Source organism: Penicillium samsonianum (assembly GCF_028829775.1).
Source record: "Penicillium samsonianum strain IBT 33392 chromosome Unknown utg000005l_segment0_segment0, whole genome shotgun sequence".
Classification (NCBI taxonomy): domain Eukaryota; kingdom Fungi; phylum Ascomycota; class Eurotiomycetes; order Eurotiales; family Aspergillaceae; genus Penicillium; species Penicillium samsonianum.
This window is the reverse complement of record NW_026643263.1, coordinates 3,219,723-3,247,586: the sequence shown is the minus strand read 5'-3', so window position 1 is coordinate 3,247,586 and position 27,864 is coordinate 3,219,723. Positions and strand designations below refer to the sequence as shown.

The window sequence follows — 27,864 nt, the reverse complement described above, 5'->3', positions numbered from 1 at the left end:
GATCGGATTCTTGGAATCCATCAGCCAAAAGCCCGCCCTATATTGACACGACGTCGAGCCATTCTAGACACAAACCAAGGACATGATTTGATAGATTTTATAGACAATCATGTGCATAAAAAGCCTTTGCACAGTCCTCAGTGCCACAGTGCCCCAAAAAGCAAGTTCGGCACCAGTCCTTTGCAATCGCGTCAATTGCACAAACCCAACACCACAGCGGCGCTGTCCCCTGCTTTTCCGCTTCCTGGGACAGCGACTGCCGGAGGTTCTTAGCACCCGATCCAACCAAATAATTCTCGATCGCTTGATCATTAACAAAAGCAGTGCTGTTGAGCTTAGGAATCCACCGCGCCCAAGAACTTTTTCTTCTAAATGCCGCCATGACGCGGAATTTCCTGGAAAACTCACGGTCGATGGCAATAAAAGCGCCTAGCCCGCGTATAATCTCATTCCCGTGACCATTCCTTTCAGAATAGCGATGGATGAACTCCCGGAATGCAATTCCGATCTGCTCACTTCTCGCTGGCCAATCCTCCGCCTCGGCCACGTTCAAAATCCCCAAGGCCTCAATTAACACTGGAGTAGCAATGGGTCTGGTTACCATAGCACGCCAAAATCTGATGGACTGAAGAATCTGTTCCCGCTTATGAAAAGCAAGATGTCTCATCACCAGGCCATTGAAGTTGATTGCAATGCCGCTTACGCCCATTCCTTTGCCAAACGCAATCATGTCAGGCTGGAGGTTTTCATCTTCACAATACTCTGGTCTTTGAGAGGCCAAAGGCGCTCCGCATCGAATTGCGGTCATAGCCTCGTCCACGAGAAGACAAATACGTGCTCGATCACAGCAGGATCGCAAGAGGCGAAAGAACTCGGGAGGAAATACAGTCCCATCTGAGGCATCCACCAGATCGCATATGACCGCCACACAGCCTTCGCTTTTAGCGGCAATGAGCTTCGTCAATAATCTATCCTCGGACGAGAAGTCACTCAGACTTATAAACACCGACGGAGGACCCGATCCGATGATTCTATATTCCCATTCGTTGGATGAATGGGCCTGCCTTGTCTGTTATTCACTTGCCATCAGCCACGGAACTTTGGGCAGACTTACTAGTGGCCCGTAAGCACTGCCATAAATTCCCTCCACAATGGCCAACTTTGGTGCCGCAATATGTACATCGGTCCAGCCTAGGAGCTCCCGAACAAACTGATGCATTTTGTCTGGCTCGGGATCATCCATGAGCAACGGCGACAATGCGGGATCCTCCACCACCAGTGGACAAGTTGATGCCGTGTTGAGAATGAGGCTTGCTATAGTTGTTGGTATGAGTGCATCGCTCACATGTGCGTGGAATGTAATGGGCCAGTATCCTTTGAAAAAGGACTGAAAACGGTCGGTATATTCGTTCAGAAGAATGTGGTACTGTTGTTCGACTCTGGCGGGATTCACGGTGTAGTCCTCCCATATTCGGCGCGTGCGGTCGTCGTTGGTGAAGCCGCTGTTCGAGTATATGGTGCCCCAGCCGTTGTGAAAATCGTGATCTAGAGGGGGTTCCACCGAGTTGTCGCCATTGGAAGCTGAGTTTATGGTGACGGTCATGATGCAAATATGGAGTAGGTGTCAGGAGCTTAGCTTCAATCAGGCAACAGAAAAAGAGAGGGAAAGCGAGAAAAACCTACTCAGGGCTCACGGTTACCCGCTTCCACGGATTCACTGCCTGAATCTCGCTCGATGATCTTCACCCCATTTTGACCAGCTGAACGACCCAACAATACCTAGAGTGGATACCAATTATGCGAAATGCAGCGACAATAACACGGGAAAGGGTAGTCCATACAAGACATGGCCTACGCTTGTCAGTCGTGTCAGAATTTCAGCCCGCCACAACGGAGCCAAGGTGTGTTCGATTTTCGTATGCACGCTAAGTCGCGGTCTAGAATTTGTGGATGAACGAACCTTGCATGAACTGGGATGCCTTGGCAGCGAAAACCACGTTCCTACTTTTGTTGGTTTTTTACATCTAGAATCCATTTTTTTTCAGGAAGTTCCGCTAGATGATACACATAGAAACGGCCCTTTTTTTCCCCCTGTTCACAAGAGAAGTTCGGAATATATTAAGTTCGGCTCCCACTGAAACAACAGGTTGCGGTTTTCCCGCTAAACAAATCGATCGCCAAACACCCCACGTACACCCCACTAAGATCTGCAGGTCGAATCGAGTCGTCACCTTGATGTGACGAGTCAGATTGACGGGATTTGGGACGTGATGAGCAAAATCTGAGCTTGTGTGGGGGTGTGAATCTGCTACTTTATTACATCATAATTGTTGTACACCGTACTGTTGTATGTTGGCCACAAGGAAAGTGAAGTCGACCTACAAATTACCATGGGTAATTCGATGACCACGCGCTCCTTACATTGACGCAGGCTTCAACGCATTGTGTTATACGGTTTACCCTTGATTGGGTAATTTACTAACATTTCTCGGGATCCTTCTCCTTCAAAGCCAATAATACTATCTCTGGATCTACGGGCACATTTGTCGGGGGTGCGAGACAAAAGACAAGAAAAAAGAAAGATCATCTGAGTATCTTACACCACTGGATTTGCACCGGCTAAAGATTCGATGGGTATTGCAACTTGGTATTCATACCACAAACAAATACGTTCTTACCCCTTGTAATCAGGACACTGTAGATCTTTGGGGAGGAGGTTGGCCGGTTACGGTGGGCGTTGTAGAGTAACCCCTTGCGTCAATACCGTTGTCCTGGGTCTTTCTCAATGAATCATATTTTTGCGCTCCAACAAACCTCCGACCCCTTCCCTCGTTGCTTGTTTCTCGAGTTTGAGCCATGGCTCCAAGTTTGCTAGACTCAAATAGACCGGCCATCGAAAGTTTCACAGGCCATCAAACCACTAAGTCTGTTTACTCGTCTGAAGGCTTCATTGGACTTAAACTGGGCCACTACTGGGCCAGCACGAAAGAGACTAAACTATCGGTGGCACCTATCAAGGATTCAACTTTTTTGAAAGCCGCATGGATTCTTACCCTTCGTTGCTTCCACCCAGAGGAGGTGATGAGCTTGAGCTATGTTGAAGAATCGATTCCGAAACCTGATCCCCTGATCGCTTTCACCGTGCGAGTGAATCCAGATTGGGATGTATCGACACTTCTCGAAGCTCTACAGATGAAAGAATTCAGCAACGTGAAAGGTTCGGCACAGGCCTATGGCGCTCGACATTCAGATATTCCTCACTCCCGTCACGTTTGTAGTTCAGCACTCAGATATGTAACTATCCCAGACCGACTGTTGACGCCATCGACTTTACTAGATGAAAAACTAGAGGTAAGCTAATCATTTGCGATGCATTGGCTTTCATATTCTGATGTTTTTGCCATCATTCACCATCCAGCTTGTCGTTGTTAAAAGCAGTGACCGGATGAGCGCCAGCATCAGGAACTCGGAAAATGTCGCAAATTACTTAAACGACAGCATGTTGTGGACCTTTCAACAAGTCCTGCATCAAATCACCGCTCATCCTGTGAACTTCAAGCTCGAAGAAATTGACTACTGCCCGGAGCCCCATCGAAAAACAATTAAGAACCTTACGCGTACAAAAGCGACCTCGAGCTCTAGGTGTCTGCATGATTTAATCGTGGAAAATTGCCACAAATATCCAGCCAAACTTGCAGTTCGCTCATTTGATGGCGACTTGACATATCAGGAGTTGGATAATTTGTCGCTCCGACTGGCGCTTCACCTCAATCGACTGGGCGTACAGCCTGAGACTTTTGTTCTGAGTAGCTTTCAGAAGTCAACATGGGCAATCGTAGCGCGATTGGCCATTTTGCGCGCAGGAGGAGCCTACATTTCGATTCACTCCAGCAATCCACCAGCCTATCTCGATTCAGTAATAAAGCGCACCGGTGCCAAGATCATGCTGAGTGACCTTGGCTTTGCAGAACAGTTCCGCAATACCATTGAAACGGTCATTGCGGTCACCCCTGAATGGCTATGGACGCTTCCATTGGGACCACAGTCGGCTTCATGTCAAGTCATTCAGCCATCCAATGCCTGCACGGTCCTGTTCACTTCTGGGAGCACAGGCAGACCAAAGGCCATTGTGCAAGAGCACCGGTCCTACGCCTCCGCCATTAGAGACTACACGCACAACCTCGGTCTGGATGAGGACACCAGGTTCTTGCATTTTGACGATTATGCATTTGACATCAGCAACTTGGAGTTTTTGGTTCCTCTTATTGTAGGAGGTTGCTGCTGCGTACCAGGGCCGATGAAGACTGTTCAGGATCTGGCCGACAACATCCAAATGCTGAATGCCAACATTGCTTTCCTCACACCTACCGTGGCCATAAAAGCAAAACCAGAAGCAATGAGCAATCTCAAAATCCTGTGCGTCGGTGGAGAGCCACTTCCGAAAGATCTTCTGAGCAATTGGGCCGGAAGCTCGACAAAGTTGATCAACCAGTTTGGCATGGGCGAGGCCGCAGTTTGTTGCGCATACAATGACAATGTACATGACCCTAGCAGCTCGCCTGCTACTATTGGAAGACCGTCTAGTGGTGCAATCTGGATTGTCGACCCAAAATGCCCAGCGAAGCTGATGCCAATTGGCGCCGTCGGGGAGATTGTGATTGAGGGACCTCATCTTTCAAGGGGCTATCTTGACCAGGATCATCAAGCATCAGACCGCACTAAGCCAGCTGGCTTTCTTGCGGAAATACCGTGCTGGTTGAACGAGCTTCATCCAGATCGACAATCTACCCGCTTATATCAGTCAGGAGACCTGGCACGATTGAGCTCTGAGGGACGCATTGAGTATATTGGACGGAAAGACACAATTGTAAAGCTGGATGGGTGTCGAATTGATGTCATTGAGGTTGAGCACCTTGCAAGAAGATCTCTCACATCTAAAGACGCCATTGTGGTAGATCTCCTCGGTGTTATTGATGGCAAAGAAGATCCATGTCTTGCTGCATTCTTGTACCTCAGTGATCACCCAGAGAACTCCGAAACGGAAGAGCTCTGTCTCAAAGACGCAAGTCAAGATCGTGCGGCCTGTCAACAGGTGGCCCAGATCAAGGAATCTCTTGCCATATCCCTCCCGCTCTACATGATCCCGACCTTGTTTTTGCTAGGCACGCGAGTTCCGCGAACACCTTCAAAAAAGACTGATCGCAGAATGATCCGATTGTTTGCACAAACTTTCTATGCCAAAGAGCGTGAGACACGCAGCAGCCCCACCACCCATCTTGGAGACACACAGCTTCTTCCCCCATGATGTCTTCGTCTGACATAGAGAAAGAGTCAATACATGGTCCTCGTGCCAATACTAATTGACCGGTCACAATCTTGTTCCAAGGTTTCTAGATAAACTCAATATATAAATTCACATTGACATCACACACTTGGCTGCTCTGCAGTCAACGGGCTACGGGAGCCCAAGAAGAAGAGAGCGACACACCCCGCTATCAAGGATATGACCCCTAGGACGATCAGAAAACGCGACTTTAAGCTTTTAAAGGAACTAACTCACCGAGACAACATTGCAGCTCGAAGTATCCGAAGGTTCCGACCACGACCTCCGCTAAAAGAGGACCTGTCATCAACCCAGTCATCCAAGTCATACTAGTCACGGCTATGGCGCGAGAATAGCCCCCGTTGGGTCCAAATTTACCAGGCTCGCGCGTTTCGATTTTTTCAATCACTTCTATATGGGTTCAACCGGTGTTACCTTGTAAAATGTTTGTGATCTGGGCTCACTCACCAGCTGCCTCAATAGAGCCCGCCCCATTCAGAAGAGACAACAAACATCCGGTAGCCGCCATGCAAACCACGTAGAGGCTCTTTCCCAAAGCTTCATCTTTTGCCCACGGGAAGAGATTGTCGCCAGGAACACCCAATAGTATGACGAAAGGCACTAAGCCGAAAAAGCCCACCGCTGTTGGAGTTCGCGATCCTATCCGGTCCTTCATCCAGCCGACTGAAGTCGCCAACAACATGCCAGGACCCTGGATCAAAGTGAACAAAAATCCAACATGAAGTGCTCTCCATCCAAATGCGATTCGCACATGTACTGCCAGAGTACTTTCAAAAGAGCCAATCAGTACGGCAAAAACGTAAGCGCAAAAAATTCCCGCGGAGAAACGCGTTTCGCGGAACAGGCAAATGTGAAAACGCCATCCGTTCAATTCTGAAGAAACTGAACGATTGGACTGTTCGCCGGCGACTGTGGGCAGGCCATTTTGTAGCAAAGGCTCTCTTTCCTGGTTCTCCAACACTGGCCGAAGTTTGGCAGGCTTTTCTACCATGAGGAGACGCATGATGATATCCACCAAGAGAAACGCAGCCGCGCCTGCCCACGCGCACCAGTACCCTCCTGCTTCAAACAATAGACCTGCGAGAACCGGCCCGGCGGTGGTACCTGCAGCTGTGATTGTGGAAGTCAGGCCGGCGATCTTGCCCATGTGTTTTGTTCCAAGATTATCTGCCATGGTTGCCATTCCTATAATCCACAATCCATTGCTAGTGATACATTGGAAGAGCCGACCAACAAACAGCCATACCACTGCACGCAAAGTCAGCTTGGTTTTCAACGCGACGATCGATCACCAGCAGAGAATAAAAGAAACATACAGTGGGTTGTGAGTGATAAACAGGCCGTACTGATCAAAGCCAGTATAAGGAGTATCAATAAGAGTCTCTTCTTGTTAGAGCTTGCGTCGGCGATGGCCCCAATGAATGGACTCGAGACAATAGAAATAAATGCTCCCTCCATAAGAAAGATGGACGTGTACCTCTGGGTAAGAGATGGCTCTAATCCGATTCGATCTTCTAGTAAAGTAGGTAGTAGAGGTATCATGAACGCAAAAAGCAGTTCATCTGAGCGTCACCATAAGTGTTAGCGAAATGTGAAGCTGAGGCCATCTCCGTCGTACGCGTATCACTTACCAGTGAACATTGCCAGACTCATTGTACTGATAATAAAAGTATCGGATGATCGCCAGCGATAACCCCATGGCGCGTCATGCTGCTCTTCGACGCGACTTCGAAACATTTTATCTTTATTGTACCTCTCACGCGAACTCCTGTAAGGCACATCCGGGGAAGATTGGAGAACTTCGGAATGAAGAAAATCCAGCTTATCAATACGAGATTCAATCTTTCGGAAATAGATACCAAGAATATTTCAGGGGGTTGAAGATTGTAATGTATTATGGGCGTACGGAGTAACTCTTGAAGGATCGCCGCACCGAAAACGTGTTCTTCCTCGCCCCTTGTAGGCCTATGCACCAACCACAGTGTCAACGATGCGCTGTTAAAGTATTTGTCAGCAAAAAACAATGCCCAGGTGCAGGTTCCCAGATTCTACATATACTAGAAATCTAGTACGGTCCTTCGCCTTCCGATCAACTCAGAATTTAAGTAGTCGGCAGGAAGGAGTTGCTGTTGGAAGGATTTGAAGGCGAGCTTCTCTGAGATTATTGACCCAGTGCGGCTCAACACCCAGAGTGTAAAGGTGTTGTGCCATTGTACAACATTAATGCGTGTAAAATACATGGTTTGTAAATTGATGTACCTGTATCTGTGTTTCAGAATATAAGTCTTGATCGGGAAATAAGATAACAAGCAGTAAGCCTACGCTAAGAATCCTTTGTGTTATCAACAACAACAAACTCGACCGTATTAGACCCAGGAATGATGATCTTCGGTTTTCCTTCGTTGCCAACCGGATCAACAATGTTACCCCTCCAGGGTGGCACTTTTACCGTGGTATTAGCATGTTCTTCCCGACTACCCCAAATCCACCATTCAACGCAGCCACCCCAATACTGGAATCGATAGGAGTCACCGGTCGCTGTCTCGTCGTGTAGTTCACTGAGATCAAAAGTAAATTGATCAGTCCAGCTCTCCCCTGGTTGGAGGCTCCAGAACAATTCCTCATCAGTGACATTGACTTCAATATCGGGTCCATCCACAAGGTTGTAAGATAGGTTCCAATCGTCGTCAAAGTATACCTCCCACTCCGGATCATCATCATCTGAATCCCACTGATCATAATCGTGGCAGCGGCGGTGTAGTTGAAAATTCGAAAATGAAAAAGGGAGGTTCCGTATAATGATTGGTTTCGCCTCTGCAAGGACTGTCTCGCCATCCTCGTTGGTCAGGCCATCGTAGGTCACCTTCATTGTGACCGTAATCCTTTCCCCCAAATCATCTCAGAGGGGCCTTCTAGAGACACACTAAGACAAGGTGTACCGGGGCTGTAAAACAGTCAATAAGTCAATAGATAAAGAGACAATTCAGCTTTTCGCATATCTTACATTCGCGCAGATTTACTAATAGGTGACGGAGCAGGTTTGCGTTTGAAGACTTGCGCCTCCTGTATGACAGTGAGAGAGGAGCAGGCTCCCCAGGAATAATAGCACGGGGTACTCCCATATCCACGCCAACTTTGTGGCCTATATGTTCACGGAGAATGCCCCAGTCCCATAGAGCATATTCAGCGCCTGGCCAGAGCAGCTCATATTTCTCACCTACGACCAGCTGGTCGTGGAAGGGGAGGAGATCACCTATATTCCTTCTAAGACATTGACCAGGAAGAAGCTCATCAAAACACACATCCCATTCTGTATACTCCAAAGTCTCGGGGGGTGGGGGAACGTGATTTCCTTCGATCTTTTTCAGACCTTCTGACGTATGGTGGAAGAGCATAAAGCCCGAAGGACCCCAAGCGTCACAGTACACATCCCAGCGGAAAATACGGGGCTTGTTAATGCCATCTTCCTCTCGGTGAACTGTAACGAGGATACCTAAGGGGCGATCAATGGAGATAGTGATGCTGGGTGCTATCTCGATAGAGAGAACAGGCGTGTTTAAACTGTGGCTTGTAAGTTCTTAAATGGCCTTATAAATGGCCGCAATGGTGTTAATGCCGAAGTGAAAGACTCTCAGCCTGTCATGTTCAGAGATTCTGACATTTTTTGCAAGTTCAGGTTCCATGGTGGAAAGAATGAAGTCAGATTATGAAGTGTTGTGAGGGGTCCACAGCATATTTATATACAACCTCGGAAAGCCAAAACAAACCAATACCATCCAAATACCATCCAAATACTAGAAATACCCAGACTAGACTGTTTTTGGGTTATCCCGAGTTGCAGTTTCTTAGCTCCCCAGAGTACCACGAGCGAATCACATCTAGGAAATTATCTAGGTAGGTTGTTTGATATTCTCATTTCCACCAAAAGTCTCTATAGCTATTTAATATACAGAATTAAGTCCCTAAGGTCTTTGAGCCAATAACGGCTGTCTCTCTGCATCAGCAGCCTTAACACGCCTTTGCTGCCGCAGGCCCAGATATAGCAAAATTCCTTGCCCTAGAGCAAAAGCTGCATCATCATGGCTACAAACCCAACTCCTTGGTACCATATAAGAAGAATCAAATAGAGAGCCCACGATCCACGGGGGTCTTCACGGTATAGATACCATGGGAAACAGAGTCTAAAAACCCACGAGACAGCCGAGAGAGTGAAAATTGCTGCTTGTAGCTTTAGCCCAATCAGACTCAGGTTTTGCGTGGGCTTTCGCGCTTGTCTATAAAATCCTATCACTAGGGGTATGACGGTGAAAAGTGGGAATAGCAAGTTGCTATGAACAGCCACGAAAAAGAAGATAATGTCGCGTTCGACCTCTGGACAGTTCGGTTTATCTGTAGAACAGAAGACATCCGTCACGGAGTTAATTATAACCGGCACCAGAGAGATCATAAGATAGACGATATAAATGATGATCGTTAGGGCCTTGCGAAGACGACTAGCAGAGCTATTACGCCTGCATAGTCATATGCAACTAGTTAGACTGCAACAAGTTAATTGAACTTTGATTGATAGCAGAGCTATTATAGAGGCTGAGCCCGAAACTACGTATTGTAATATGAGCGTTAGAGACGTCTCTAGTTGTCAGAATGTAGGTGCTTTTAGCTCACAGAAAAAGGAACAACGCACATACACCTACCAACTGGATCAAATTGAACCAATCAAGGGTATTGCGGGGGTGATGTGTCCATATCCTAGCTCGGGCTCGGGGGGGATATTGAGATTGTAAAAGAAGCCAAATAACAAATGCTCCGTGAAACATATCAAATTGAAGAGTAGATAGGCCAATGAAATGTGCCTAGCTTCTTTTCCCGGCCATACATGGCGTATTAGAGGGAGAAAAGAGGAGAAGACCAAACTCAGTATAATGCTGTTTCATTTATGAGCGCTTAGCCCAGATATTATGGGTTTAGGAAGAAGTACTCGCATGCTAATAATGCTGAGAAGCATTTTGTGCGCTCCAAAGTCAATGATGTAGGAATTTTAGAAGAAAAGAAAATGAAATGAAAGGGGAGGAAAGAGGGACAGAATGAGCTAACCGAGTATCTAGCGGCCTTTTGAGGCTTTCGAGTAGTCAAGTGTCTGATAGTTTGTATACTATTCAATTCGCTCCCACTAGATCTAGAATAATGTAACATAGTATAGGACTTTTATAGTAATGTCATTTATTTTTTCTTTGGCGATTTGTTATTAGCCCCCACGTTACATTTTGGCGGTTTTTAATTAGCCCACGTTACATCTGCCTCTCAGATTCGACCGATAAGAATGGCTTCACTGGGAGTGAAAATTGTGAAGATCGAAGCCATCATGCGAACAGTATCACTTAGGAACTAACTGCTCAGATCATTCAAACATCAAACCCGGAAAATCAGGCATTTAGCCCCTCGCCGCTATGCACCTTCGCAGCTCAGGTGCGACATTTACTGGCAATTTGAACCCCACAAAGTTTTTTTAGTTGTTTCCATAGTATTTCCGGCCCCAAGCATTCCGCGCTGATGTGAAAAACCTCGCGAGCACTATTTGTGCCTTCCTTCAACCGGTATCTACGCAGCTATTCCGCAGCTACGCTTCAACTAACGAGCTTTCTTTCGGGTATATGCAGGCTGACCAGACCCACCCCGACCGCAATGGATGCTGGGCTTCAAGCTCCACCTTCACGAGTCAGTCTGACCGAGGGCCATACCACCGATCAGGAATCTGTCGTATGGGTAAGGGTTCATGCCCGCCATCTTTAGGATACCACGATCGCGCGTGATGATGGCGAGAAGCTCTTCTCCGTCGAAGGCCCGGGGGTTTACAGCTCGATGACGCTGAGGCGACATTTAAAGGATGCCTCGGGCCGGCCAGTCTTTGACCTACGGCGCAAGATCGGGTGGCTTGTAGAAGATGCCAGGGGCAATAAGATCACCGAGCTTTCCTATAAGAAATTCTTCACCTCGTAACACACGGCTATTGATGGGAAAATCTTGAGCTCCGGCGCGCTGGTCGAAATACGACCGCGCGATATAATAGGGATAACAAAGTATGTTAACATTAGCAATGCGACGATTACGGAGATTTCGGTCCATTCAAACAACATCAAGAAGGGTTTGATGCGGGATCGCGATATCTCGGTCTTTCGCGTTCGGGTGCCTTAAGGGGTAGACCTCAGCTCGGTATGTCGAATATTTGTGGGATGTGAGAGGCATGACTGATAGTTAATGGTAACAGGTCGTCTTCATGGCACTTATTCGAGCGGAGATGGCGCATGTTTGGCAGAAATAGGCCGCCAGGTTCGGCGCTTCACATTATGTCGTATGTGGTCAATGGCACCAGAGTCTGGGTCTTCAGGACGTTGCTCGTCGATAGTTTCCTTAACCTGTTGAAAACCCGAGGTTGTTTGCACGGAAACTGGGTCGTCGATTCCATAGTCGCGTTACCGCCTACCATCCCCTCTCTTCTACGAACCGTCAAGTATAGATTCTATATATTGAACCATAGCTTTCAGTTCTGGATCCGCTCAACTTCCCACAGATTTTTGAAGGTTCAAACGCGCCGGCATGCTGCAGAATTTTGTACATCATCTCGATTATTTCACTTGCTTCTAAGCGCCGTTGGTAGACTCAAACATATGTTAGCAGTAGAATCTCAAGGTCCTGAAAGACTTCCATTTCATATCTTTCCATCGCAACGAACATGAACAAACCAACACGCATAGGTTTCCGAGTTGACAGCGTATACCGAAGTATCAGCCTTTTTCTTCTCGGTGGTATAAAAAGTAATAGTTAGCTATGTACACAAATACCAATGGGAATGGGAATATAATAATAAGATTAATATGTAGCATAGTATACGAGATACGAAGCACCATATACGAAGTACCGTATACGAAGTACATATACGAAGTACCAATACGAAGTACAACATACGATGGCGGTGAAAAGCATAAACCGTACAGAGGGCTCTATGTACAACCAGGGACGGACAAAGTGCCCATGTTTCGAGTCGTGATCTTAGAAGGTTCGATAGGAAATGCTAACCGCAAAAATTAAATGAAGACTTCCAAGGTAAGAATGACCTCGGGAGTGGTCGGGACTTCGAAGGTTGGGCATGCCGTACAGTGGGACCGAGATATTGGGCCGAAGCCGGTATATGTGGGCCCAACAGTATATGTGGGTCCAATAGCCCTCCAGGGCTGGAATATATGTGGGTCCAATGGAGCCCCTAGGGCCAACGTTTCAGAGGTCCCACTATTTGCACTAGGCCGCTATCGGAAGCAATAAGACCCCCGGGGCCACAGCAGTCTCAAATTTAGGACCGCCAAGCACCCGCCTAGCACGCTAGTAGTTTTTCATTGCCCGTACAAAAAAAACTTTACAATATCAGATTAGATAGATTAGATCTGATAGATCTGATATCTACAGTTTTACTACTTACATTCCTAGAGAATGATAGGACTTTTGCTCCTTGCCTGGCTTGGTCCTCCTTCCTCTCTTTCTCTGTCTCAGTCAACAGCGTAACTCGATCCATACTTTTTTTTCCGCTTTGCCTTCTCCACAAATGTCGTGGCACATTCTGACACAGTAGAAAGTACCCCCCGGACAGCACTGTTCAATATCAGACCAACCCTGGCATCGCCTGGAACCACAAATGAGTTTTTTTCATCGTTAATTTTGGTCTTATTCCTGCCTACATACCAGAGCGTGGTAGAATCAGAAAGCTCTACGCACTCGGCGAGCCGGCCTGGATCCACCACAGCGTGCAGTATTCTATCTAATATCAAGCGTGAAAACACAAGTATATCAACTACCGGAGAGTATTAATAATCAATTCTAGCTCAGTGAGAAAGAATATCCAAGAAGCACAATAGATATTCTAACGATAGAGAGTAGTTTAACTGCCACGAAACCATCTGTATAGCCCCATGGGGATACAGAAAATAAAGAAGCAGCAAAGACCGCAAAGAGCAAAAGAGAGATCTAACAAACTGCGCACTTCTTCCCCTATATCTTCTCCTCCAACTCAATGGATGGAAGTTGGGATAGACTAATATCGCCACTATAGCACCGTGATGTTAACCAAGGTCAGCCACGGGCTTCAAATGATAATCTCACTTGGGAAGAAGCATGCTTCGCTCGTGAAAGTCGGAACATTCTTATGCCGCCAAGGTGTCAACCCATCCTTCCAAGTCCATGTTGAAAATAGAGACATCGCCTCGTGGAACGCCCATCATCGTGGTCAAGCGATGGTTGATCAACCACTTTGTAGTTTTTCCCTCAGTGACTTTGACCAGCTTATCAAAATACTTTGCCTCGGCGAAGAACGACTTGTCGCCCACGTAGTGACTCGCGGAGCAATACGTCGTAGCCTCGGCCGTATCCTTGCCAATGAGCTGTATAACTTGTGTGCTTAAGTGGAAGGTAGTAAGGTGCCCGATGGTCTTTTAAAGCTGCTCGATAACAGTATCGATGCCATTAATGAGGCCAAGCGACCCCGTATAGTCTGCCACGCAATCTTCTGTAAACGAACTTCGAAGCTCCGCGTAGGCGTTCGTATCAAATGCAACTGCAATGTTTGCAATTGCATTTCGGATGAGCTCGTGATCGGATGTAGCTGACTCCATTGTTTTGGCGATTACTCGAGGTCAAGCTTTTGATAGTATGTGACTTGGCTGTTCTGGGATGTTCGTACAAATCGGGCCTTTGCAGATATAGGACATATAGAGAGAGATGGTACGGATTTTGATAGGATTTAAATTCTAAGATAAGTTGACATTAGAGAACCATTTGCCTCTTATACTTCCATGGTTGTGAGTTGAGAGTTCAATTTGTCAGACCTAGTATAGAGCCATTGCCTCTGACCAAGTGATTATACATGCGCGCCCTGAGATAAAGCACCAAGTAACTCCCTCTTGACCACCGAATATCATACTCAATTGTTGGGGCTGAAAACATTACCAAGTAGAATATACTATGTGAACCGGAACTCCGAGCTACGCTGCCCTAGGTACTTTGCGGTACGGATCCAGTATAGTAAGCATACAGATCTTTGCCAAATCCTCCCTTCATCCCTGCAGCCCATGACGTAAGTAAGATACGACGATTAGTAATCATGACAAACCGGAGATTTCAGTGGAAGCATGAGGATTCTTTGTTGGAGGGCAGCACAGGATATATAAGGCCTCATCTACTTCTACACATTATTAGTTTCACAATCAAGAATCAATCAGTATTTAATCGAGTTCTACTGTTTACCAGAATTAAAATACACAATTTGGAGTGCAAAAATCAAAATGGCCTCCCCATTCTACAATTACACCATCGCCACCTTCACCAGGGGTCTCAAAACCCTCTCCACCCTCCTAAAAAAGGCCGAAGAGTACGCGAAAGAAAACAACATCCCGCTCGACGAACTTCTCAATGCCCGCCTTGTCGAGGATATGAAGCCTCTCTCCTTCCAAATTGTGAGCGCAACAAACACCGTCTCCAAGGCTCTCGCCCGTGCAGCGTCCGTCGATCCTCCACCACAGCAACAGCCCGATAAGACCTACGAAGAACTTTACGAGCTCCTCGATAGGACACTCGCGGAGCTTGAAAAGGTCGATCCAGCTAAGATCGCTCTCAAGGAAGGGCAAACTTTCAAGGCTCCGCTTGGACCGAAGGTGTTCGATTATACACTGGAGGATTATTCGGTGCGATTTTCGATCCCTAATTTCTACTTTCATGTTGTGACGGCGTATGAAATTTTGAGGGTGAAAGGGGTGCAGATAGGGAAGCTGGATTATCTATCGGAGTTTACGGCCTAGCCAAAAGTGTTAAACGGTTTAGCCTCGCTTGCGGGTAAATTATAAGACCCCAGGAGCGGCTTAGGCACACTGGCCATTCCTGAATGTCACTTTCCATAGGGGAGGGAAAAGCTTCTTTGAATCTGCTTTGAATTTACTTCAATACCTGGACCTAGTGGTGCTCTAATCGTAGCTTTAGAATATTATGCAGCCAATACGATAGTGGTACCTTTCAACGTGCTATGCATAACATGCGTAGGTAGTGGAATTAATATAAGTCAGGATCAATTATTCCATTTGTCATAGCAGGCATGAATTTTCACTCGGTTCTTGATCGTGGTGGGAACCTTCGGATGTTACGGAATAGTCGAGGCCACTTTTGTCATATTGGGCAGAGTTGTCCTCATTGTGATCGGCGGGTGCTGATGGGCGGTCTCAACGTCGGGAAGCTTGGAACTCAATGCTATTGATGAGATCGACGCTTATGGCCCACCAGAAGCTGTGGAATTTTCCGTACCATCGATCCTGAAACGGCCTGCTATTGGACGAGAAATACTGTGGACAACCCTGCCCAGGTGGACCTGAATGGAAAATACTATGGGTGATACCTACCTAGGTAAAACATGGAATTGATTTCCTTGCCAAGTAACCTAATCCTTTGCCAAGACCCTTGGCAGGGACCGGCCCTAGTTCGGGAAGTGGGTTCAGCACTTATCTATCTCGTACTCCGTACGGAGTACGAGGTACTCTGTATGTAACCCTGGGATTACCCATGTACTTTGTAGTTGGTAGGTGGGGCAGTTAATTAACAAAAAGGTGTGCTCAATGTTTTGCATCACAAAATGTATATCATTTTCATTCGTATCATATTTCGATGAATATGGATAAAGACCAAATTCCACTTTTGTAGGGCGGATTTTGTTCCTACCATCGCCATGTGGACCTTTTACGTGATATGTATATAGCTTCCAATATTTTGGGTGATCGTCCCCAGTAGTTACCATAAATCTATAAACGGCCCGAGGTTCTGGAAGCGAACGGAGTACTCCGTTCGATGTGAGCATTTCCCATTTTAGAGCCATGTGATCAGCGGTGTTGCCAATGCCCTAAAGCGCTGATCAGAAGTGATCCTGGGATCCTGCCATCCTGCGACCCTGCATAGATCCACTTCTGATGTGGTTTCGGTGACATTATCGTTGATTGAAAACTTGTTCATGGAGGAAGATTCGGAGATTTCATGTGAAATTTGTATAGATATACGCTCAGAATATGTAGATCACGCTAGGCAAGCCGGAATGGCAATATTGAGCGTGGGCTTATCAAGATCATGCCGGTGATGTTACTACATCCGGTAAGAGGCAGTTCGAATAATATCAAACAGAAAGTCTAATAAGAAAAAGCTCACTTGAAACAGGGGTCCGACTGTGACATTCGGCCTCCGTGAAACTGCAATATCTATCAAGATCCTAGGCTTTTGATCACATCACTGCCCAAAGGTGGTAGACCACATAATGTCTCTATCTTTGGCCAATACAATCCCATCCTGCTGCATGATGTACATTCCGAGATGAGTCGATCTCTTCGACAATGATCGGAACTCCGTGGGTCAAGCCCTGAGTATTGGGATGCCTTGCGGATCTTTCTCTTCTCGGTCCCGAGCGAGTTTGCCGCCGTACTTTGTATGAATGATTTCGGGATCACACTGAGGTCTGTGATGTAATTTGCACGATGTTGGTGGATCGGGTGGATATTGCTAGTGGAAGCGTTGTGAAGGACTTCTCCTTTTGGGTTGTATGTATATCAAGTCGATAGTGGATGTTACTAGGGTACGGGGCAGCATATAAGTTGTGAAGGAGTTCTCCTTTTTGGGTTGTATATCAAGTTGAGTTGAGATTTGCTTGCACTAGACCTATACTATGGCGGACTTATCAAGATCTTCGTATGTTTATCACATTTATCATTTTCTTCTTTTTTTCTCTTTTTTTGGGCAACCTATTGAGGTTTCTTCCAATTCTGACTATCAAACAGACTTATAGAGCAGCTTCTACACCTCCGCAGTGAGGCTTCTCGCCCAGACTCTTCATACCAACTCTCCGCTTTATTATCCTCACACAACGGTTCTTGGCCCATCCGTCACTTAATCTCAACATTTCAGGACATCTACAAGTCCATTCCCGAATCCCTCAAGGCCCATAACAATGAATCAATTATCCACCTTCGTGCACAAGTCAAAGCAGCCACCCCCAGCGTTGCAGAATTAATAGGGACAGACTCCCGTGCCGGTCTCATCGATGCTAATACCGGACGGCATCTGACACATATTGCCATCCGGCAGTTCTTGGAGAGTTTCCAGATTCCCGTGGGACTCTCCCACCATGGAAAGCCTCGCATCGCTGTCATCTTGCCTAACGGCCCTCTCATGGCAATTGCTGTTCTTGCTTTCGTCAACAGGTACACCATTGTGCCTATGACAACGAACACGGTGCCAGAGCAGCTGCATACGGATATAGAAAACTCGCAAGCTGATGCTGTTGTCGCGCTGGACGCTGACATTGGCAAGCTCCAGCTGGATAACGGTAGCCGGCCAGTGTTTGGTATTGAGCAACTTGAAAACATGACTTTCCAGGTGGTCTCTGCACACAATGCTTCTAGTGCATACGACCATCCCCCCAATTCTGGGGACGATATTGCCATTATCCTGTTTACCAGTGGTACCAGTGGTACTAAGAAGCTGGTTCCCATCACAACTTACAACCTCATAGCTGGTACCATAGCTACCATGGAGTCGGTGGAACTGTCCGAGACAGATATATGTCTTAATATGATGCCGCTGAACCATGTGTATGTCCCCCTACCAAATTATATCATAGAAAAACAACTAACAAAATCAGTGGTGGTATCATGCGCAGTATCTTCTCCCCCATCCTCGCCGGCGGTGCTACAATATGTTGCCCCTCGTTTGACCCCAGCATGTTCTGGGATGCCGTGCAAACCCCTCATATGACACCAACTTGGTATTACGCCACACCCACGATGCACCAAATGATTCTTGCCGAAGCCGAGCACCGCCCCGATGCTGTTGAGCAAAGCGCCATCAAGTTTATCTGCAACGCTGGTGGTGGTCTTCCTCCAACGCTTGCAGTGCAGCTTCATGATACTTTCCACTGCATCGTCCTCCCCAGTTACGGCATGACTGAATGTATGCCTATTGCCGCGCCGCCAAGGGACTATAAGCTTGATCGCCATGGAACATCAGGAAAAATTGTTGGTCCTGAGGTTGCAATTCTCACTGAGAGTGGCAAGCCTGTCGCGCAAAATGGGATGCTCGGACACATCTGCATTCGTGGATCACCCGCTTTCGAGGGTTATCTGACCCCTGGAGGCAAGATTGATACCAGCGCCTTCAACGAATCTGGCTGGTTTGATACTGGTGATCTTGGACACCTCGATGATGACAACTACCTGTACATCACTGGTCGCAGCAAGGAAGTCATCAACCGTGGCGGAGAAATTATTTCTCCCGTCGAAGTGGAAAATGCCGTGCTGACCACGGCCAAGGATCCCGAATCCCCGCTGTATGGTCGCGTTACTGAGACATTGGCATTTTCCGTCCCAGACGAAGTGTTACAGGAAGTCGTCGGTGTGGTTATCGTCACACCTCCGGGCCTCACTAGGCCAGATCTTCGCCAGATACACGAAGCGCTGGGGCCTATTATCCATCAGCCCAAGTGGCCCGCTCTGGTAGTATACATGGACGGTGTACCGAAGGCAAACAACAAGATCCAGCGCATCAAGCTCGCAGAGCGGTTGACCTTGGACACTTTGACGACCACTACGCCCCTGGCAAGCCGGCACTACGAAGCTGTCTGCCCACCCACTGGTGCTCCGCTCAGTGCATTGATCTCGAAGAAATCGTGTGTCATCGATGATAAAATCATCCGCTCAGTTCTTACCAAGAGAGCAAACACCCCCGACGTGCACGTGCAAATAAACCCGCGCGACGGGCTCGCGCAGGTCGTTTTGTTTGTCGACAATCCAAATGATGACCATGTGACACCCGTCGAGCTTCACGAGCATCTCGATGGCTACCTCGTACCTAGCCGAATCATTCCCCTCAAAGGTCCCATGCCTCTCGATTTCTATGGAAACCCCGACCAGGCCGCTATCAATGAGGCGATCCACGCCCGCAACTCCGATGGTGACCTGTCGCCCATTCAGCGCCGCGTGCGTGAGATCTTCGCTGTCGCCTTGTCTTGTGCACCGGAAGAAGTATCTAGAATTACAGACTTCTTTGCTGCTGGAGGTGACAGTCTCAGCGCTGGTCGTATGGTTTCGCAACTTCGTCGTGAATTCGGTATTTTCCTAGCCGGCGACATTCTCTTCCACCACAGCACTGTTGGAGAGATAGAGCACAAGATCACCGAAGCCGTTGAAGTGAAGGCTGCCAAGGGCGACGAAGGGGAAGTTGAATTGCCCGGTTGCGAGAAGACATACAGCAGCACGAACCCAATCATCTTGGTCTTGCATCTGTTCCCGACTGTGTTCTTTTTCCCCATGAAGCGGGCCTTCCAGTGGATGATGTTCGCATACGTCGTAGCCGAGTGCTCAAATCGATTCCCCATTCGTGAGAACCTCATCGCTCGTTTGATGCTGGTTGTTTTCGCCGTGATGTCTGCTCGCTTATGCTCACAAATTGTGTCTCCCATCTTTGCTATCACCTTTAAGTGGCTCGTCATCGGTCGCTACAAGGAGGGCATGTCCCCCATGTGGGGTCCGTACCATACGCGCTGGTGGTTGACCCAGAAGGCATTGCAGGTGTGTGGAAAAGGAGTCTTCAACAACTACAATTGGTCCCGAATTCTCTTCTACCGTTTGCTCGGCGCAAAGATTGGAAAGAATGTTACAATGTCCGCATCTGCTAAGCTTGGCGAGTATGATCTGATTGAGATCGGTGACAATGTCGTTTTGGATACATGCGTGTGTCGCCCCTTCGCCGTGGAGCGCAACACCTCTATGCTTTTGAAGCGCATTCGCATTGGCAAAGACTCGGCTGTGGGCATCAAGTCTATCGTCGCTGCTGGTGCCGACATCCCCGAGAACACCTGCATTGGTCCCAACTCGTCGAGCTGGGAACTCCAGGACGCCGATGAGTCTAACCGCCAATTGCTTACCTCACAGATCCCTAAGCCTCACTGGCTCTGGATTCTCTTGATTGTTGAGCCAATCAAGTTGATCACCTGGACGGCTGCTCGTGTTACCTGGATGGGTGGTCTTATTCCTATGGTTCTCGAGTTCCCTACCCCCGCGGCCGACATGTTCCGGTCTACGCTGGACTGGTACACCAGTGATCAGCGAATTGCATTCCACATTACCGCAAGAATCTGTCGTGCTGTTGGTGGACCGATTGTGCTTTTCATTGCGGTCTTGATTATCAAGTCCTTCCTCGATCTCGTCTGTGGCAAGCCCAAGCCCGGTCCTGCCTCAAAACAGACCACTCGCCAAAAGATTCGGAGTGCCGTTCTTGCCCAAATTCTACCCGCAGGTGACATCCACCAACTCACACGCCTTACTGGTCGTCACTACGAATTTGTCTCGATGGCTGTCCGAGCCCTTGGTGGCAAGGTTGGCAAGCATGTCTACTGGCCCAGTGTTGGTCCCGTCACTGTCGACTTTGATCTCATTGAGGTTGGCAACGATGTTGTCTTCGGATCTCGCTCGACCTTGGTCACATCCGATGGTTACGGTCGTGACCGCATCGTGATTGGTGATGGCACTATGGTTGGTGATCGTGTCGTCGCTTTGCCCGGTGCTACCATCGGCCGTCAAGCCATGATCGGCTCCGGCGCTTTGCTTCGCCGTAATGGTGACTATCCTGCCAACACTGTCTGGACTGGTAGCAAGGGTGGTGAGGCTATACAGTTCCCAAGTTCCACCTCGACTACCACATCGACCGCTCCAACTATCGTTGGAGATGGTAGTAGCAGCCCCAACAGCAGCAGCAGCGACGACGAAAAAACACCCACCGAGAAGCATATCTACTATGACAGTAAGGACAAGACCGTTACCGAGATCGCCGAGCAGGATGTAGATACCTGCAAGCCTTTCGGTCGCGCCTTCTACCGCCACGAGGCCAGCTACTACGTCCTCCGCATGTGGCAAATTGTCATCTATTCTACATTTGCAGTTATTGTCACTACTGTCTATTGGCTCCTGACTGTCTTGTTCTCCCTTTTCGCTCTCCGCGCTGTACTGAACTACAGTGATGCCGCTGGTTTCAAGCAAGGTGCCTGGCGCCCATTCGTCCTGTGGGGCACTCTTGCCTCGATACTATCTGTCATCACCACCGCTCAAGTCGTCCTGGCCTTCGGCATCATTCTGTGCATCAAATGGACGGTCGTGGGCCGCCGAAAGGAAGGTGCCTACCACTGGGACAAGAGCAGCTACAACCAGCGCTGGCAATTCCTCCTTTCCTGTGAGACGCTGATCAAAGACTGCTATGATGGAGTTGGTCTCCTGCCCATGATCTCCGGCTCTGCCTACATTTCCTGGTATTACCGCCTCTTGGGCGCGGACATTGGAAATGACTGTGCGATCCACGCCAACGGTGCGCCCAGCATCTTCTTCACCGAGCCCGACCTCCTCACCCTTGGTGACCGTGTTGCTGTCGATGATGCCAGTTTGGTCTGCCACTTGAACTCGCGTGGTGGATTCGAGCTACACACCTTGAATGTTGGGGATCGGAGTATCCTGCGCGCTGGGTCGCGCTTGATGTCCGGTGCTTCAATGGGCCAGGATGCTTGTCTTTTGGAGCACACTCTGGTCCTATCAGGTGACCATGTTGAGAATGGAGATACGCTCCAGGGATGGCCCGCCGAAGGATTCGAAGGGAAACGTGTTTAGAAGCTTCAGATTGATTTGCTTTTTGGGTGCATTTTCCTGTTTTAGTTACACTGGAAAGCAGATATAGTAGCATTTTTAGATCGGACTTCCCAAATTTTAATCATTGATATATTGTTATACAGAAGATCAAGAGTCGCTTGCACGAAGTTTCTATTTGTAAGGTATATCTTGTACAATGATATCAAATAGGGTGTTGATATTTGTATGTCCCGTGGATGATCGTAGCCCCCTTTGGCTATTCGTAAACCCCCCTGCCCAAAACTTTGGGTGCACATTCCTAATTGAGTACTGCTCCTGCCTTGATACCTGGTTTTGCTTGTTTTGCTTACCTACCACTTTCTACATATGTACACTCCCGACAATACAATACAAAGACAAGATAGTAGGTACCTGCACTCTGTACGTAAACTACCAACAGAAATAAGTCACTCCTGTCACATTTCATTTCTCGCCCTAGTATGTCTCTAGCTTTTGATCAATTGCTTCCTTAACTACTTCGTAAATTGCGCTATAAACCACTTTATTATTGATTCCTTTATGGCCACCATGGCTTCTCTACAACCTTGGAACCACAACATAGAATATCTACTCTCTAACTCCGAGCCTGAGATCGTTCCCGAATCCACCCCTCCACCTCTCCACCCTCCCCCCCCACCCACCCCACTTCCCACTTTCCACCCCCGGCTGTGATAAGAACCGAGACAGGCCACGAGACACGCTCCGACATAGGCCCCGGCGGTCGATGACGTAGAAGGGGGCGGGAAAAGGCACAAAAGCTAGTATAATAAACCTATAGAGTAGATTGAATTCGGTAGAATAAGCGATTTTTATGATCAAAGAAAGGAGCTTTAGGTTTTTTTTACTGTATAAACCAGACTTAAAGTGGGCAGAATATAGGGCAGAATATAGGGCAGAAGAAATATGCAGAATACCCGGTTCTTGCCAAGACCGGGTATGGCAAAACTGACTCGATCGGCAAGGCGGTACTGAAGACTTCCATGGTTGCAGGCCTGGACCTCCCGGGGGCCCCGGGGTGGTACGATTCTAAGGGGTGGGTACAATGCCCAGGTGGATACTGCAATAACCCTCAACACGTCGGGAGGTTTGCCACGGTCTCAAGGTCCTCTGTGATATCATAATGGGGGATTTCTTCACCCGTCATTGACACCCGACCCTCGATTTCCGCAAAGGTTTTGGTATCGACGTTTTTGTATACCACGCCACTAGGTATTTGGGGTTTCCGGTAGGTTGTGAGGGGACTGTGGAGGCCAGGAGCCAGGATAATTGCCACTACGCGCATATCTAAATTGGAAATCAAATGAAGTTGAGATTACATCCAGATGGTGAGGTATACGGGATTGAAGAATTCGATAGATGTGCTTTATCTATATTTACCATTCAAAGTTTACGTACTAGAGCAGGACCCTTAGGGAAACTTAGAGTTCCTTTAGCAAAAGCACGTACGTGCCTTAGCCCGAAGCTTGAATAGACATCGGGCCTTCTCCGCTAGGCCTAAACCTTTACTGCCGACACTCTCTTTGCCATTTCATTAACATCGTCCATGGTCCTTGGAACTTTGGGTACTTTGTACCCCTCAAGGTACGGGATACGATCTTCTTCTATCAGATAGTAAGTATCGATATATCGCAGCGGTGCTAATAGCAAGAGAATGTAAGGGAACACACCAAATAGAGCGCGAATCCAAGACTTTGGTGCAGCACCTGCGTTCTCATCCCACAAGGTCACCAAATAAAGAGCTGTTGTCCCAGGGTTGCCCATAACTTGCATGGCGGAAGCATTGAAGCTGGGATTGACCCTCTTGGCATCGGCCGCGCGTGCCCTACATGCCTTGGCTGCCGTCTCGACGGTGACATATTGATTTATCTCAGAGCCCAGAGTATGGTAAAGATCGAGGTTCGTAGCGACCGTTGCCCAAATGGTATGATCGAAGTGCACATTATCGCCAAAGTAGATGTCATTGCGAGACAGCGACCCGTCGAACTCGATCTCGTCGTGTCTCGCCAAATCAAACAGGTTGAAGGTCGATTGGTTACCCGTGGTCGAGAGGTTGAAGTTCAGCGCCAGCTCGAAAAACCCGTCCATAGATGTGGGCTCGTAGTTATAGGCACCAGCTATGGCGGATTGGAATGCGGGTAGGTCGATGTTTTTCCCTGAGCGATGGAGCCAGCCGTGGTTGGCCAAGGCGTTGAGACCAGGGCATGGAGACCGACTGTCGCCTGGTAGTGGTGGACGGAACTCATGGCCTCTATGCTCCCAGCCGTACGAGCTAACTGCAAGGCTGAAGACAACTGTCTCGAGCAAGCTTAACTTCATGACTTTTCGGATTGATAGTCGTATGGTAGATTAGTGAATTAGTTTGTGAAACCGATGTGCTGGTCTCTCTACTTCGGCACGTATGGGCGCTTATATATCTGACTTGTTATAGCACTGTAGACCATCCCATGGTCAACGAGCGTATCCAGCACTGTGATCAGTCTCACAGAGCGTATTCTATACGCGATGGATGCAAAATATCGAGTCGGAATATTCACATTAGGTTTTCTAAATAGTAAGCGTGCAGTCGTGGTCTAGGGCGTTCTCTGGGATTTCGACCATTCTTCTCCAGGCTGCGAGTACGCCTGCGGTGCAGCTCAAGCTCACGAGCACTGTTATCTCTTTTGAATTACCCAGGTAAATAATTATTAGTCCATATACTCCCGAAGGACAGATGATCCACGTATTACAATTCGTAGACCTATCAAATTCATGGCCGTAAAGGGATATTCTCACTGTGCTCAGCCACTTTGATGGCCCCGCAATATCTGCCTGCTATGGACAATTCCATAAAAAGAAGGAATTCCAAAATTTACCCCATTGAATGTGATTATTTGGACAGTTGTCGGTTTGAGGACAGCGACACATTTACAGCCAATGAGGGGTATGTAGATGGAGAATAACCAAAGAGGGAATAGTCAGGACATATTTTCTGGCCACTGGCATGTACTCTGTACTCCGTACTTTGTGAATAGTATTTGTCAAGTAGTTGACAAGTTTTAAGCGAATACGCACTTGCATGACACCACTGTCAGGCTTATTCTCTTGGCATTTAATGGGGAACCTAAATAATGCTTCAACAAAATTTTTATTGATATTAAACAACTATATGAAGTACAGTGTAAAAGCAGATTGAGCCAGGGGAGGAGAAGACGTTTGTGGTGTTCTACACTTGAAACATTTGAAGAGTAGCATCCCCGCGATAAAACAGTAAAGATTTCGTCGGTCGATTTTAATGCCAAGCATCGATACGTGAGGGGCGCAGCACTTAACTAATTAGATACAACTCAATTTCCACCTGGGCACAAGGTTGTGGTTCACAGCCTCAATTCCCGCCCTTCCAGCCATTCATAACCCTGATATTTAATGCTGACGGTGGGCGAAGTGACTTCCAAATGCCATGTAGTTAGTGCTCGCTGAAGACCTCAGTGTCTAACATAACACAAAGCTGAGTAAGGCACTATTTGGAATCATGAGGGAGTTCCTGAGTTACATACGTAGACTTCCAAGACACTAGGAAGTCAGTTAGGTGATAGGATTGATGATTATAGGAAGGAGCCTCAATGTGCTCATCTTCATAAACGCTGGTTGCAAGTCCAGTGTTTCAATTTCTCCCACTTACCTTTTTGCTGTCACTGGATAGATCAGAGCAAGACGGTAGTTGGACCAATATGAAGACGCGCAGGTCTCACAGAAAGTCCCGATATGGTTGCAAAAAGTGCAAGGCACGCAGAATCAAAGTACGCATTGCACATGATGAAAAATTATGGTAATACTTATCTAATATATATAGTGCGACGAACTCGAGCCAAAGTGCTCAAGATGCAGTAAGATGGATTTGATTTGCCAATACCCAAGAAGATCCGACATTCTATCCCACGAGGCCAAATTTGAACAACAGGAGCGGCTGCAATATGAAGTGAATAGCTCTGAAAGTTCACGTTGCTCGTCCGCGGTTGTCGGAAGCCCAAGATCATCAGCCTCAGGATTCCCTTCCTCGCAATCACCGCTCAAGTTGTTGAGAGTTGATGAACACCCCAACTCGCGTTTGCGGTCACAAACATCACAGATTCTTACGCCGACAGAATCCACACTGCTCGATCACTATCTCGAACACACTAGCAAAGATATGACAGTCGACCACGAAGACCAATACACTTTGCAGGTCGGAATTCCGAATCTAGCTTTCCAGAACAAGCTCCTCATGAAATCCGTGCTTGCATTTTCGGCAGTATGTAAATGTTGCGATATTATCAACCAGTCGCCGATATCCCATGGAGACCGTGGACAAGTTCTGGAGCTTCTATCTATCGCAGATCAATATCACGTGGAATCACTGCGGGAGATCCAAGTCACTCTCTCAGGGACTGATCAATACGACCATATCCTTGCGAACGCCGCAATTATGGGAATGTACGGATCGGGCAGCCACTGCATCCGAATCTGGCTAGCGGAAACAGCATCCTCCGATGACTTAGAACGGGGCCGGTTTATGCCAAAAGGCTGTCAGTGGATTAGTCTCTTCCGCGCCGTGCGCGTCGCCTACACGGGACTACTCAACGAAAGCCTCAAAACAGAGGAGTTGGTTCAACTTGGGCCGGTCGCCTCATCCATTAACCCTGTGGCAAGTTGTGATTTTCAGATGCGTCACGAATGCAAGTTGTCATCTTGGGGTGAGCAGCAATCAGGCCCCAAAGATCATGTTTTGTATCCCATTATGGCTGCCACGGTGGTATCCGCACTGAAAAGGCTGCGGGAAAGCGCCAAAGAAATCACCAGAAACGGAATGGGTGATTATGGAGACTGGGATACACCACCTACCCATAGTGACTCCAACATAAAAGCATGTTTTGCTGCGTTGGAGCTATTCGAAAACATTGCATGCGAGACTTTTCATGATAAAAACTTGATGTCAAACACGCCAGGCCATTACAATCTCGCTTCTGAAGTCGATATTAGTGATGTGGGACAAGTCTCGAAAGTTTCGCCCTGGATGTGGAGATACACAGCCAGAATAACTTCGATGATACCGTCGAGGCTTCCGCGAAGGTTCATTATGGCATTTATTCACAAAGTACCTACGAAATATTTGAACTTGGTTGAAGACATGATGGGTTATATGCAAAGCGGAGCACCGGGCAGTCGTGGAATTGCCGTGTGCCCTCTGAATCCCCTGAATTCGGAGCCTAGTCTATCACACCAGCTAGCTGTGGACATATTTGCCCATTGGATTGTTCTGGTTATGTTAATAGACAAGGTGTGGTGGATTGGTGGCATTGGAGTTTGGGAACTTAGGCAACTTATCATCCTTAGGCGAGATACGCGATGGCGTATGTCTCTGTGGAAGAGATATGAAAATTGGTGGCCGGAAAGTATGTTTGAAATCAGTCGACAGTTCAACAAACATCGAGCGACAGATTGAGTACGATTCAAGAGACGAGGTATCACTGATAGTTATGTATAGTTGAGTATTTGAGTATATGAATAGCAATGCTCGAAATGAGGTCTATTTAATATGACATCTAGTTAGTGATTCCTTTTCGGTCGGTAATTCCATTTATTCCAAAGCAGTAATGGTGATGTTAAGAAAGGATCGTGACTTACATGTTGATCTCCAAACCGAACCTTGGAATCATCTCTGACTCTACCGGTTCTGGAACAAGGGCAGGTGCGATCGTGGAATTAATCCTTCTATTTGAGATATGGCTCTCGTGTGGGAAATTGAAGAAATGGGTCGCAATCGAGCCT

At 47.6% G+C, this 27,864-nt stretch overlaps 12 protein-coding genes across 12 annotated transcripts; 5 read left to right on the top strand and 7 right to left on the bottom strand.

Annotated features, from left to right (window-relative positions):
- Window positions 1–97: 97 nt before the first annotated feature.
- N7471_010129 (uncharacterized protein) lies at window positions 98–1,603 on the bottom strand (the record flags this gene model as incomplete). Its single annotated transcript, XM_057282848.1, has 2 exons — window positions 98–1,060; window positions 1,115–1,603. The coding sequence occupies 2 exons, from the start codon at window positions 1,601–1,603 to the stop codon at window positions 98–100; spliced, it is 1,452 nt and encodes a 483-aa protein (XP_057133731.1).
- A 1,253-nt stretch (window positions 1,604–2,856) lies between these two features.
- N7471_010128 (non-ribosomal peptide synthetase) lies at window positions 2,857–5,305 on the top strand (the record flags this gene model as incomplete). Its single annotated transcript, XM_057282847.1, has 2 exons — window positions 2,857–3,351; window positions 3,419–5,305. 2 exons carry the CDS (start codon window positions 2,857–2,859, stop codon window positions 5,303–5,305), a joined length of 2,382 nt encoding a protein of 793 aa, XP_057133730.1.
- A 119-nt stretch (window positions 5,306–5,424) lies between these two features.
- On the bottom strand, window positions 5,425–7,081 carry N7471_010127 (uncharacterized protein; the record flags this gene model as incomplete). The annotated part of the gene is made up of 5 exons (XM_057282846.1): window positions 5,425–5,510; window positions 5,561–5,734; window positions 5,792–6,592; window positions 6,661–6,906; window positions 6,976–7,081. The coding sequence occupies 5 exons, from the start codon at window positions 7,079–7,081 to the stop codon at window positions 5,425–5,427; spliced, it is 1,413 nt and encodes a 470-aa protein (XP_057133729.1).
- Window positions 7,082–7,667: 586 nt separating this feature from the next.
- Window positions 7,668–8,213, bottom strand: N7471_010126 (uncharacterized protein; the record flags this gene model as incomplete). The annotated part of the gene is made up of 1 exon (XM_057282845.1): window positions 7,668–8,213. The coding sequence occupies one exon, from the start codon at window positions 8,211–8,213 to the stop codon at window positions 7,668–7,670; it is 546 nt and encodes a 181-aa protein (XP_057133728.1).
- A 43-nt stretch (window positions 8,214–8,256) lies between these two features.
- N7471_010125 (uncharacterized protein) lies at window positions 8,257–9,027 on the bottom strand (the record flags this gene model as incomplete). Its single annotated transcript, XM_057282844.1, has 3 exons — window positions 8,257–8,288; window positions 8,349–8,877; window positions 9,004–9,027. The coding sequence occupies 3 exons, from the start codon at window positions 9,025–9,027 to the stop codon at window positions 8,257–8,259; spliced, it is 585 nt and encodes a 194-aa protein (XP_057133727.1).
- Window positions 9,028–11,026: 1,999 nt separating this feature from the next.
- N7471_010124 (uncharacterized protein) lies at window positions 11,027–11,663 on the top strand (the record flags this gene model as incomplete). Its single annotated transcript, XM_057282843.1, has 4 exons — window positions 11,027–11,107; window positions 11,135–11,337; window positions 11,371–11,527; window positions 11,610–11,663. 4 exons carry the CDS (start codon window positions 11,027–11,029, stop codon window positions 11,661–11,663), a joined length of 495 nt encoding a protein of 164 aa, XP_057133726.1.
- A 1,870-nt stretch (window positions 11,664–13,533) lies between these two features.
- On the bottom strand, window positions 13,534–14,001 carry N7471_010123 (uncharacterized protein; the record flags this gene model as incomplete). Its single annotated transcript, XM_057282842.1, has 2 exons — window positions 13,534–13,770; window positions 13,840–14,001. 2 exons carry the CDS (start codon window positions 13,999–14,001, stop codon window positions 13,534–13,536), a joined length of 399 nt encoding a protein of 132 aa, XP_057133725.1.
- Window positions 14,002–14,670: 669 nt separating this feature from the next.
- N7471_010122 (DUF1993 domain-containing protein) lies at window positions 14,671–15,183 on the top strand (the record flags this gene model as incomplete). Its single annotated transcript, XM_057282841.1, has 1 exon — window positions 14,671–15,183. The coding sequence occupies one exon, from the start codon at window positions 14,671–14,673 to the stop codon at window positions 15,181–15,183; it is 513 nt and encodes a 170-aa protein (XP_057133724.1).
- Window positions 15,184–17,078: 1,895 nt separating this feature from the next.
- On the top strand, window positions 17,079–22,062 carry N7471_010121 (non-ribosomal peptide synthetase; the record flags this gene model as incomplete). Its single annotated transcript, XM_057282840.1, has 3 exons — window positions 17,079–17,101; window positions 17,191–18,003; window positions 18,054–22,062. The coding sequence occupies 3 exons, from the start codon at window positions 17,079–17,081 to the stop codon at window positions 22,060–22,062; spliced, it is 4,845 nt and encodes a 1,614-aa protein (XP_057133723.1).
- A 1,087-nt stretch (window positions 22,063–23,149) lies between these two features.
- Window positions 23,150–23,362, bottom strand: N7471_010120 (uncharacterized protein; the record flags this gene model as incomplete). The annotated part of the gene is made up of 1 exon (XM_057282839.1): window positions 23,150–23,362. The coding sequence occupies one exon, from the start codon at window positions 23,360–23,362 to the stop codon at window positions 23,150–23,152; it is 213 nt and encodes a 70-aa protein (XP_057133722.1).
- Window positions 23,363–23,574: 212 nt separating this feature from the next.
- Window positions 23,575–24,396, bottom strand: N7471_010119 (Chloroperoxidase; the record flags this gene model as incomplete). The annotated part of the gene is made up of 1 exon (XM_057282838.1): window positions 23,575–24,396. One exon carries the CDS (start codon window positions 24,394–24,396, stop codon window positions 23,575–23,577), a length of 822 nt encoding a protein of 273 aa, XP_057133721.1.
- A 1,552-nt stretch (window positions 24,397–25,948) lies between these two features.
- On the top strand, window positions 25,949–27,538 carry N7471_010118 (uncharacterized protein; the record flags this gene model as incomplete). Its single annotated transcript, XM_057282837.1, has 1 exon — window positions 25,949–27,538. The coding sequence occupies one exon, from the start codon at window positions 25,949–25,951 to the stop codon at window positions 27,536–27,538; it is 1,590 nt and encodes a 529-aa protein (XP_057133720.1).
- Between the last annotated feature and the right edge of the window lie 326 nt (window positions 27,539–27,864).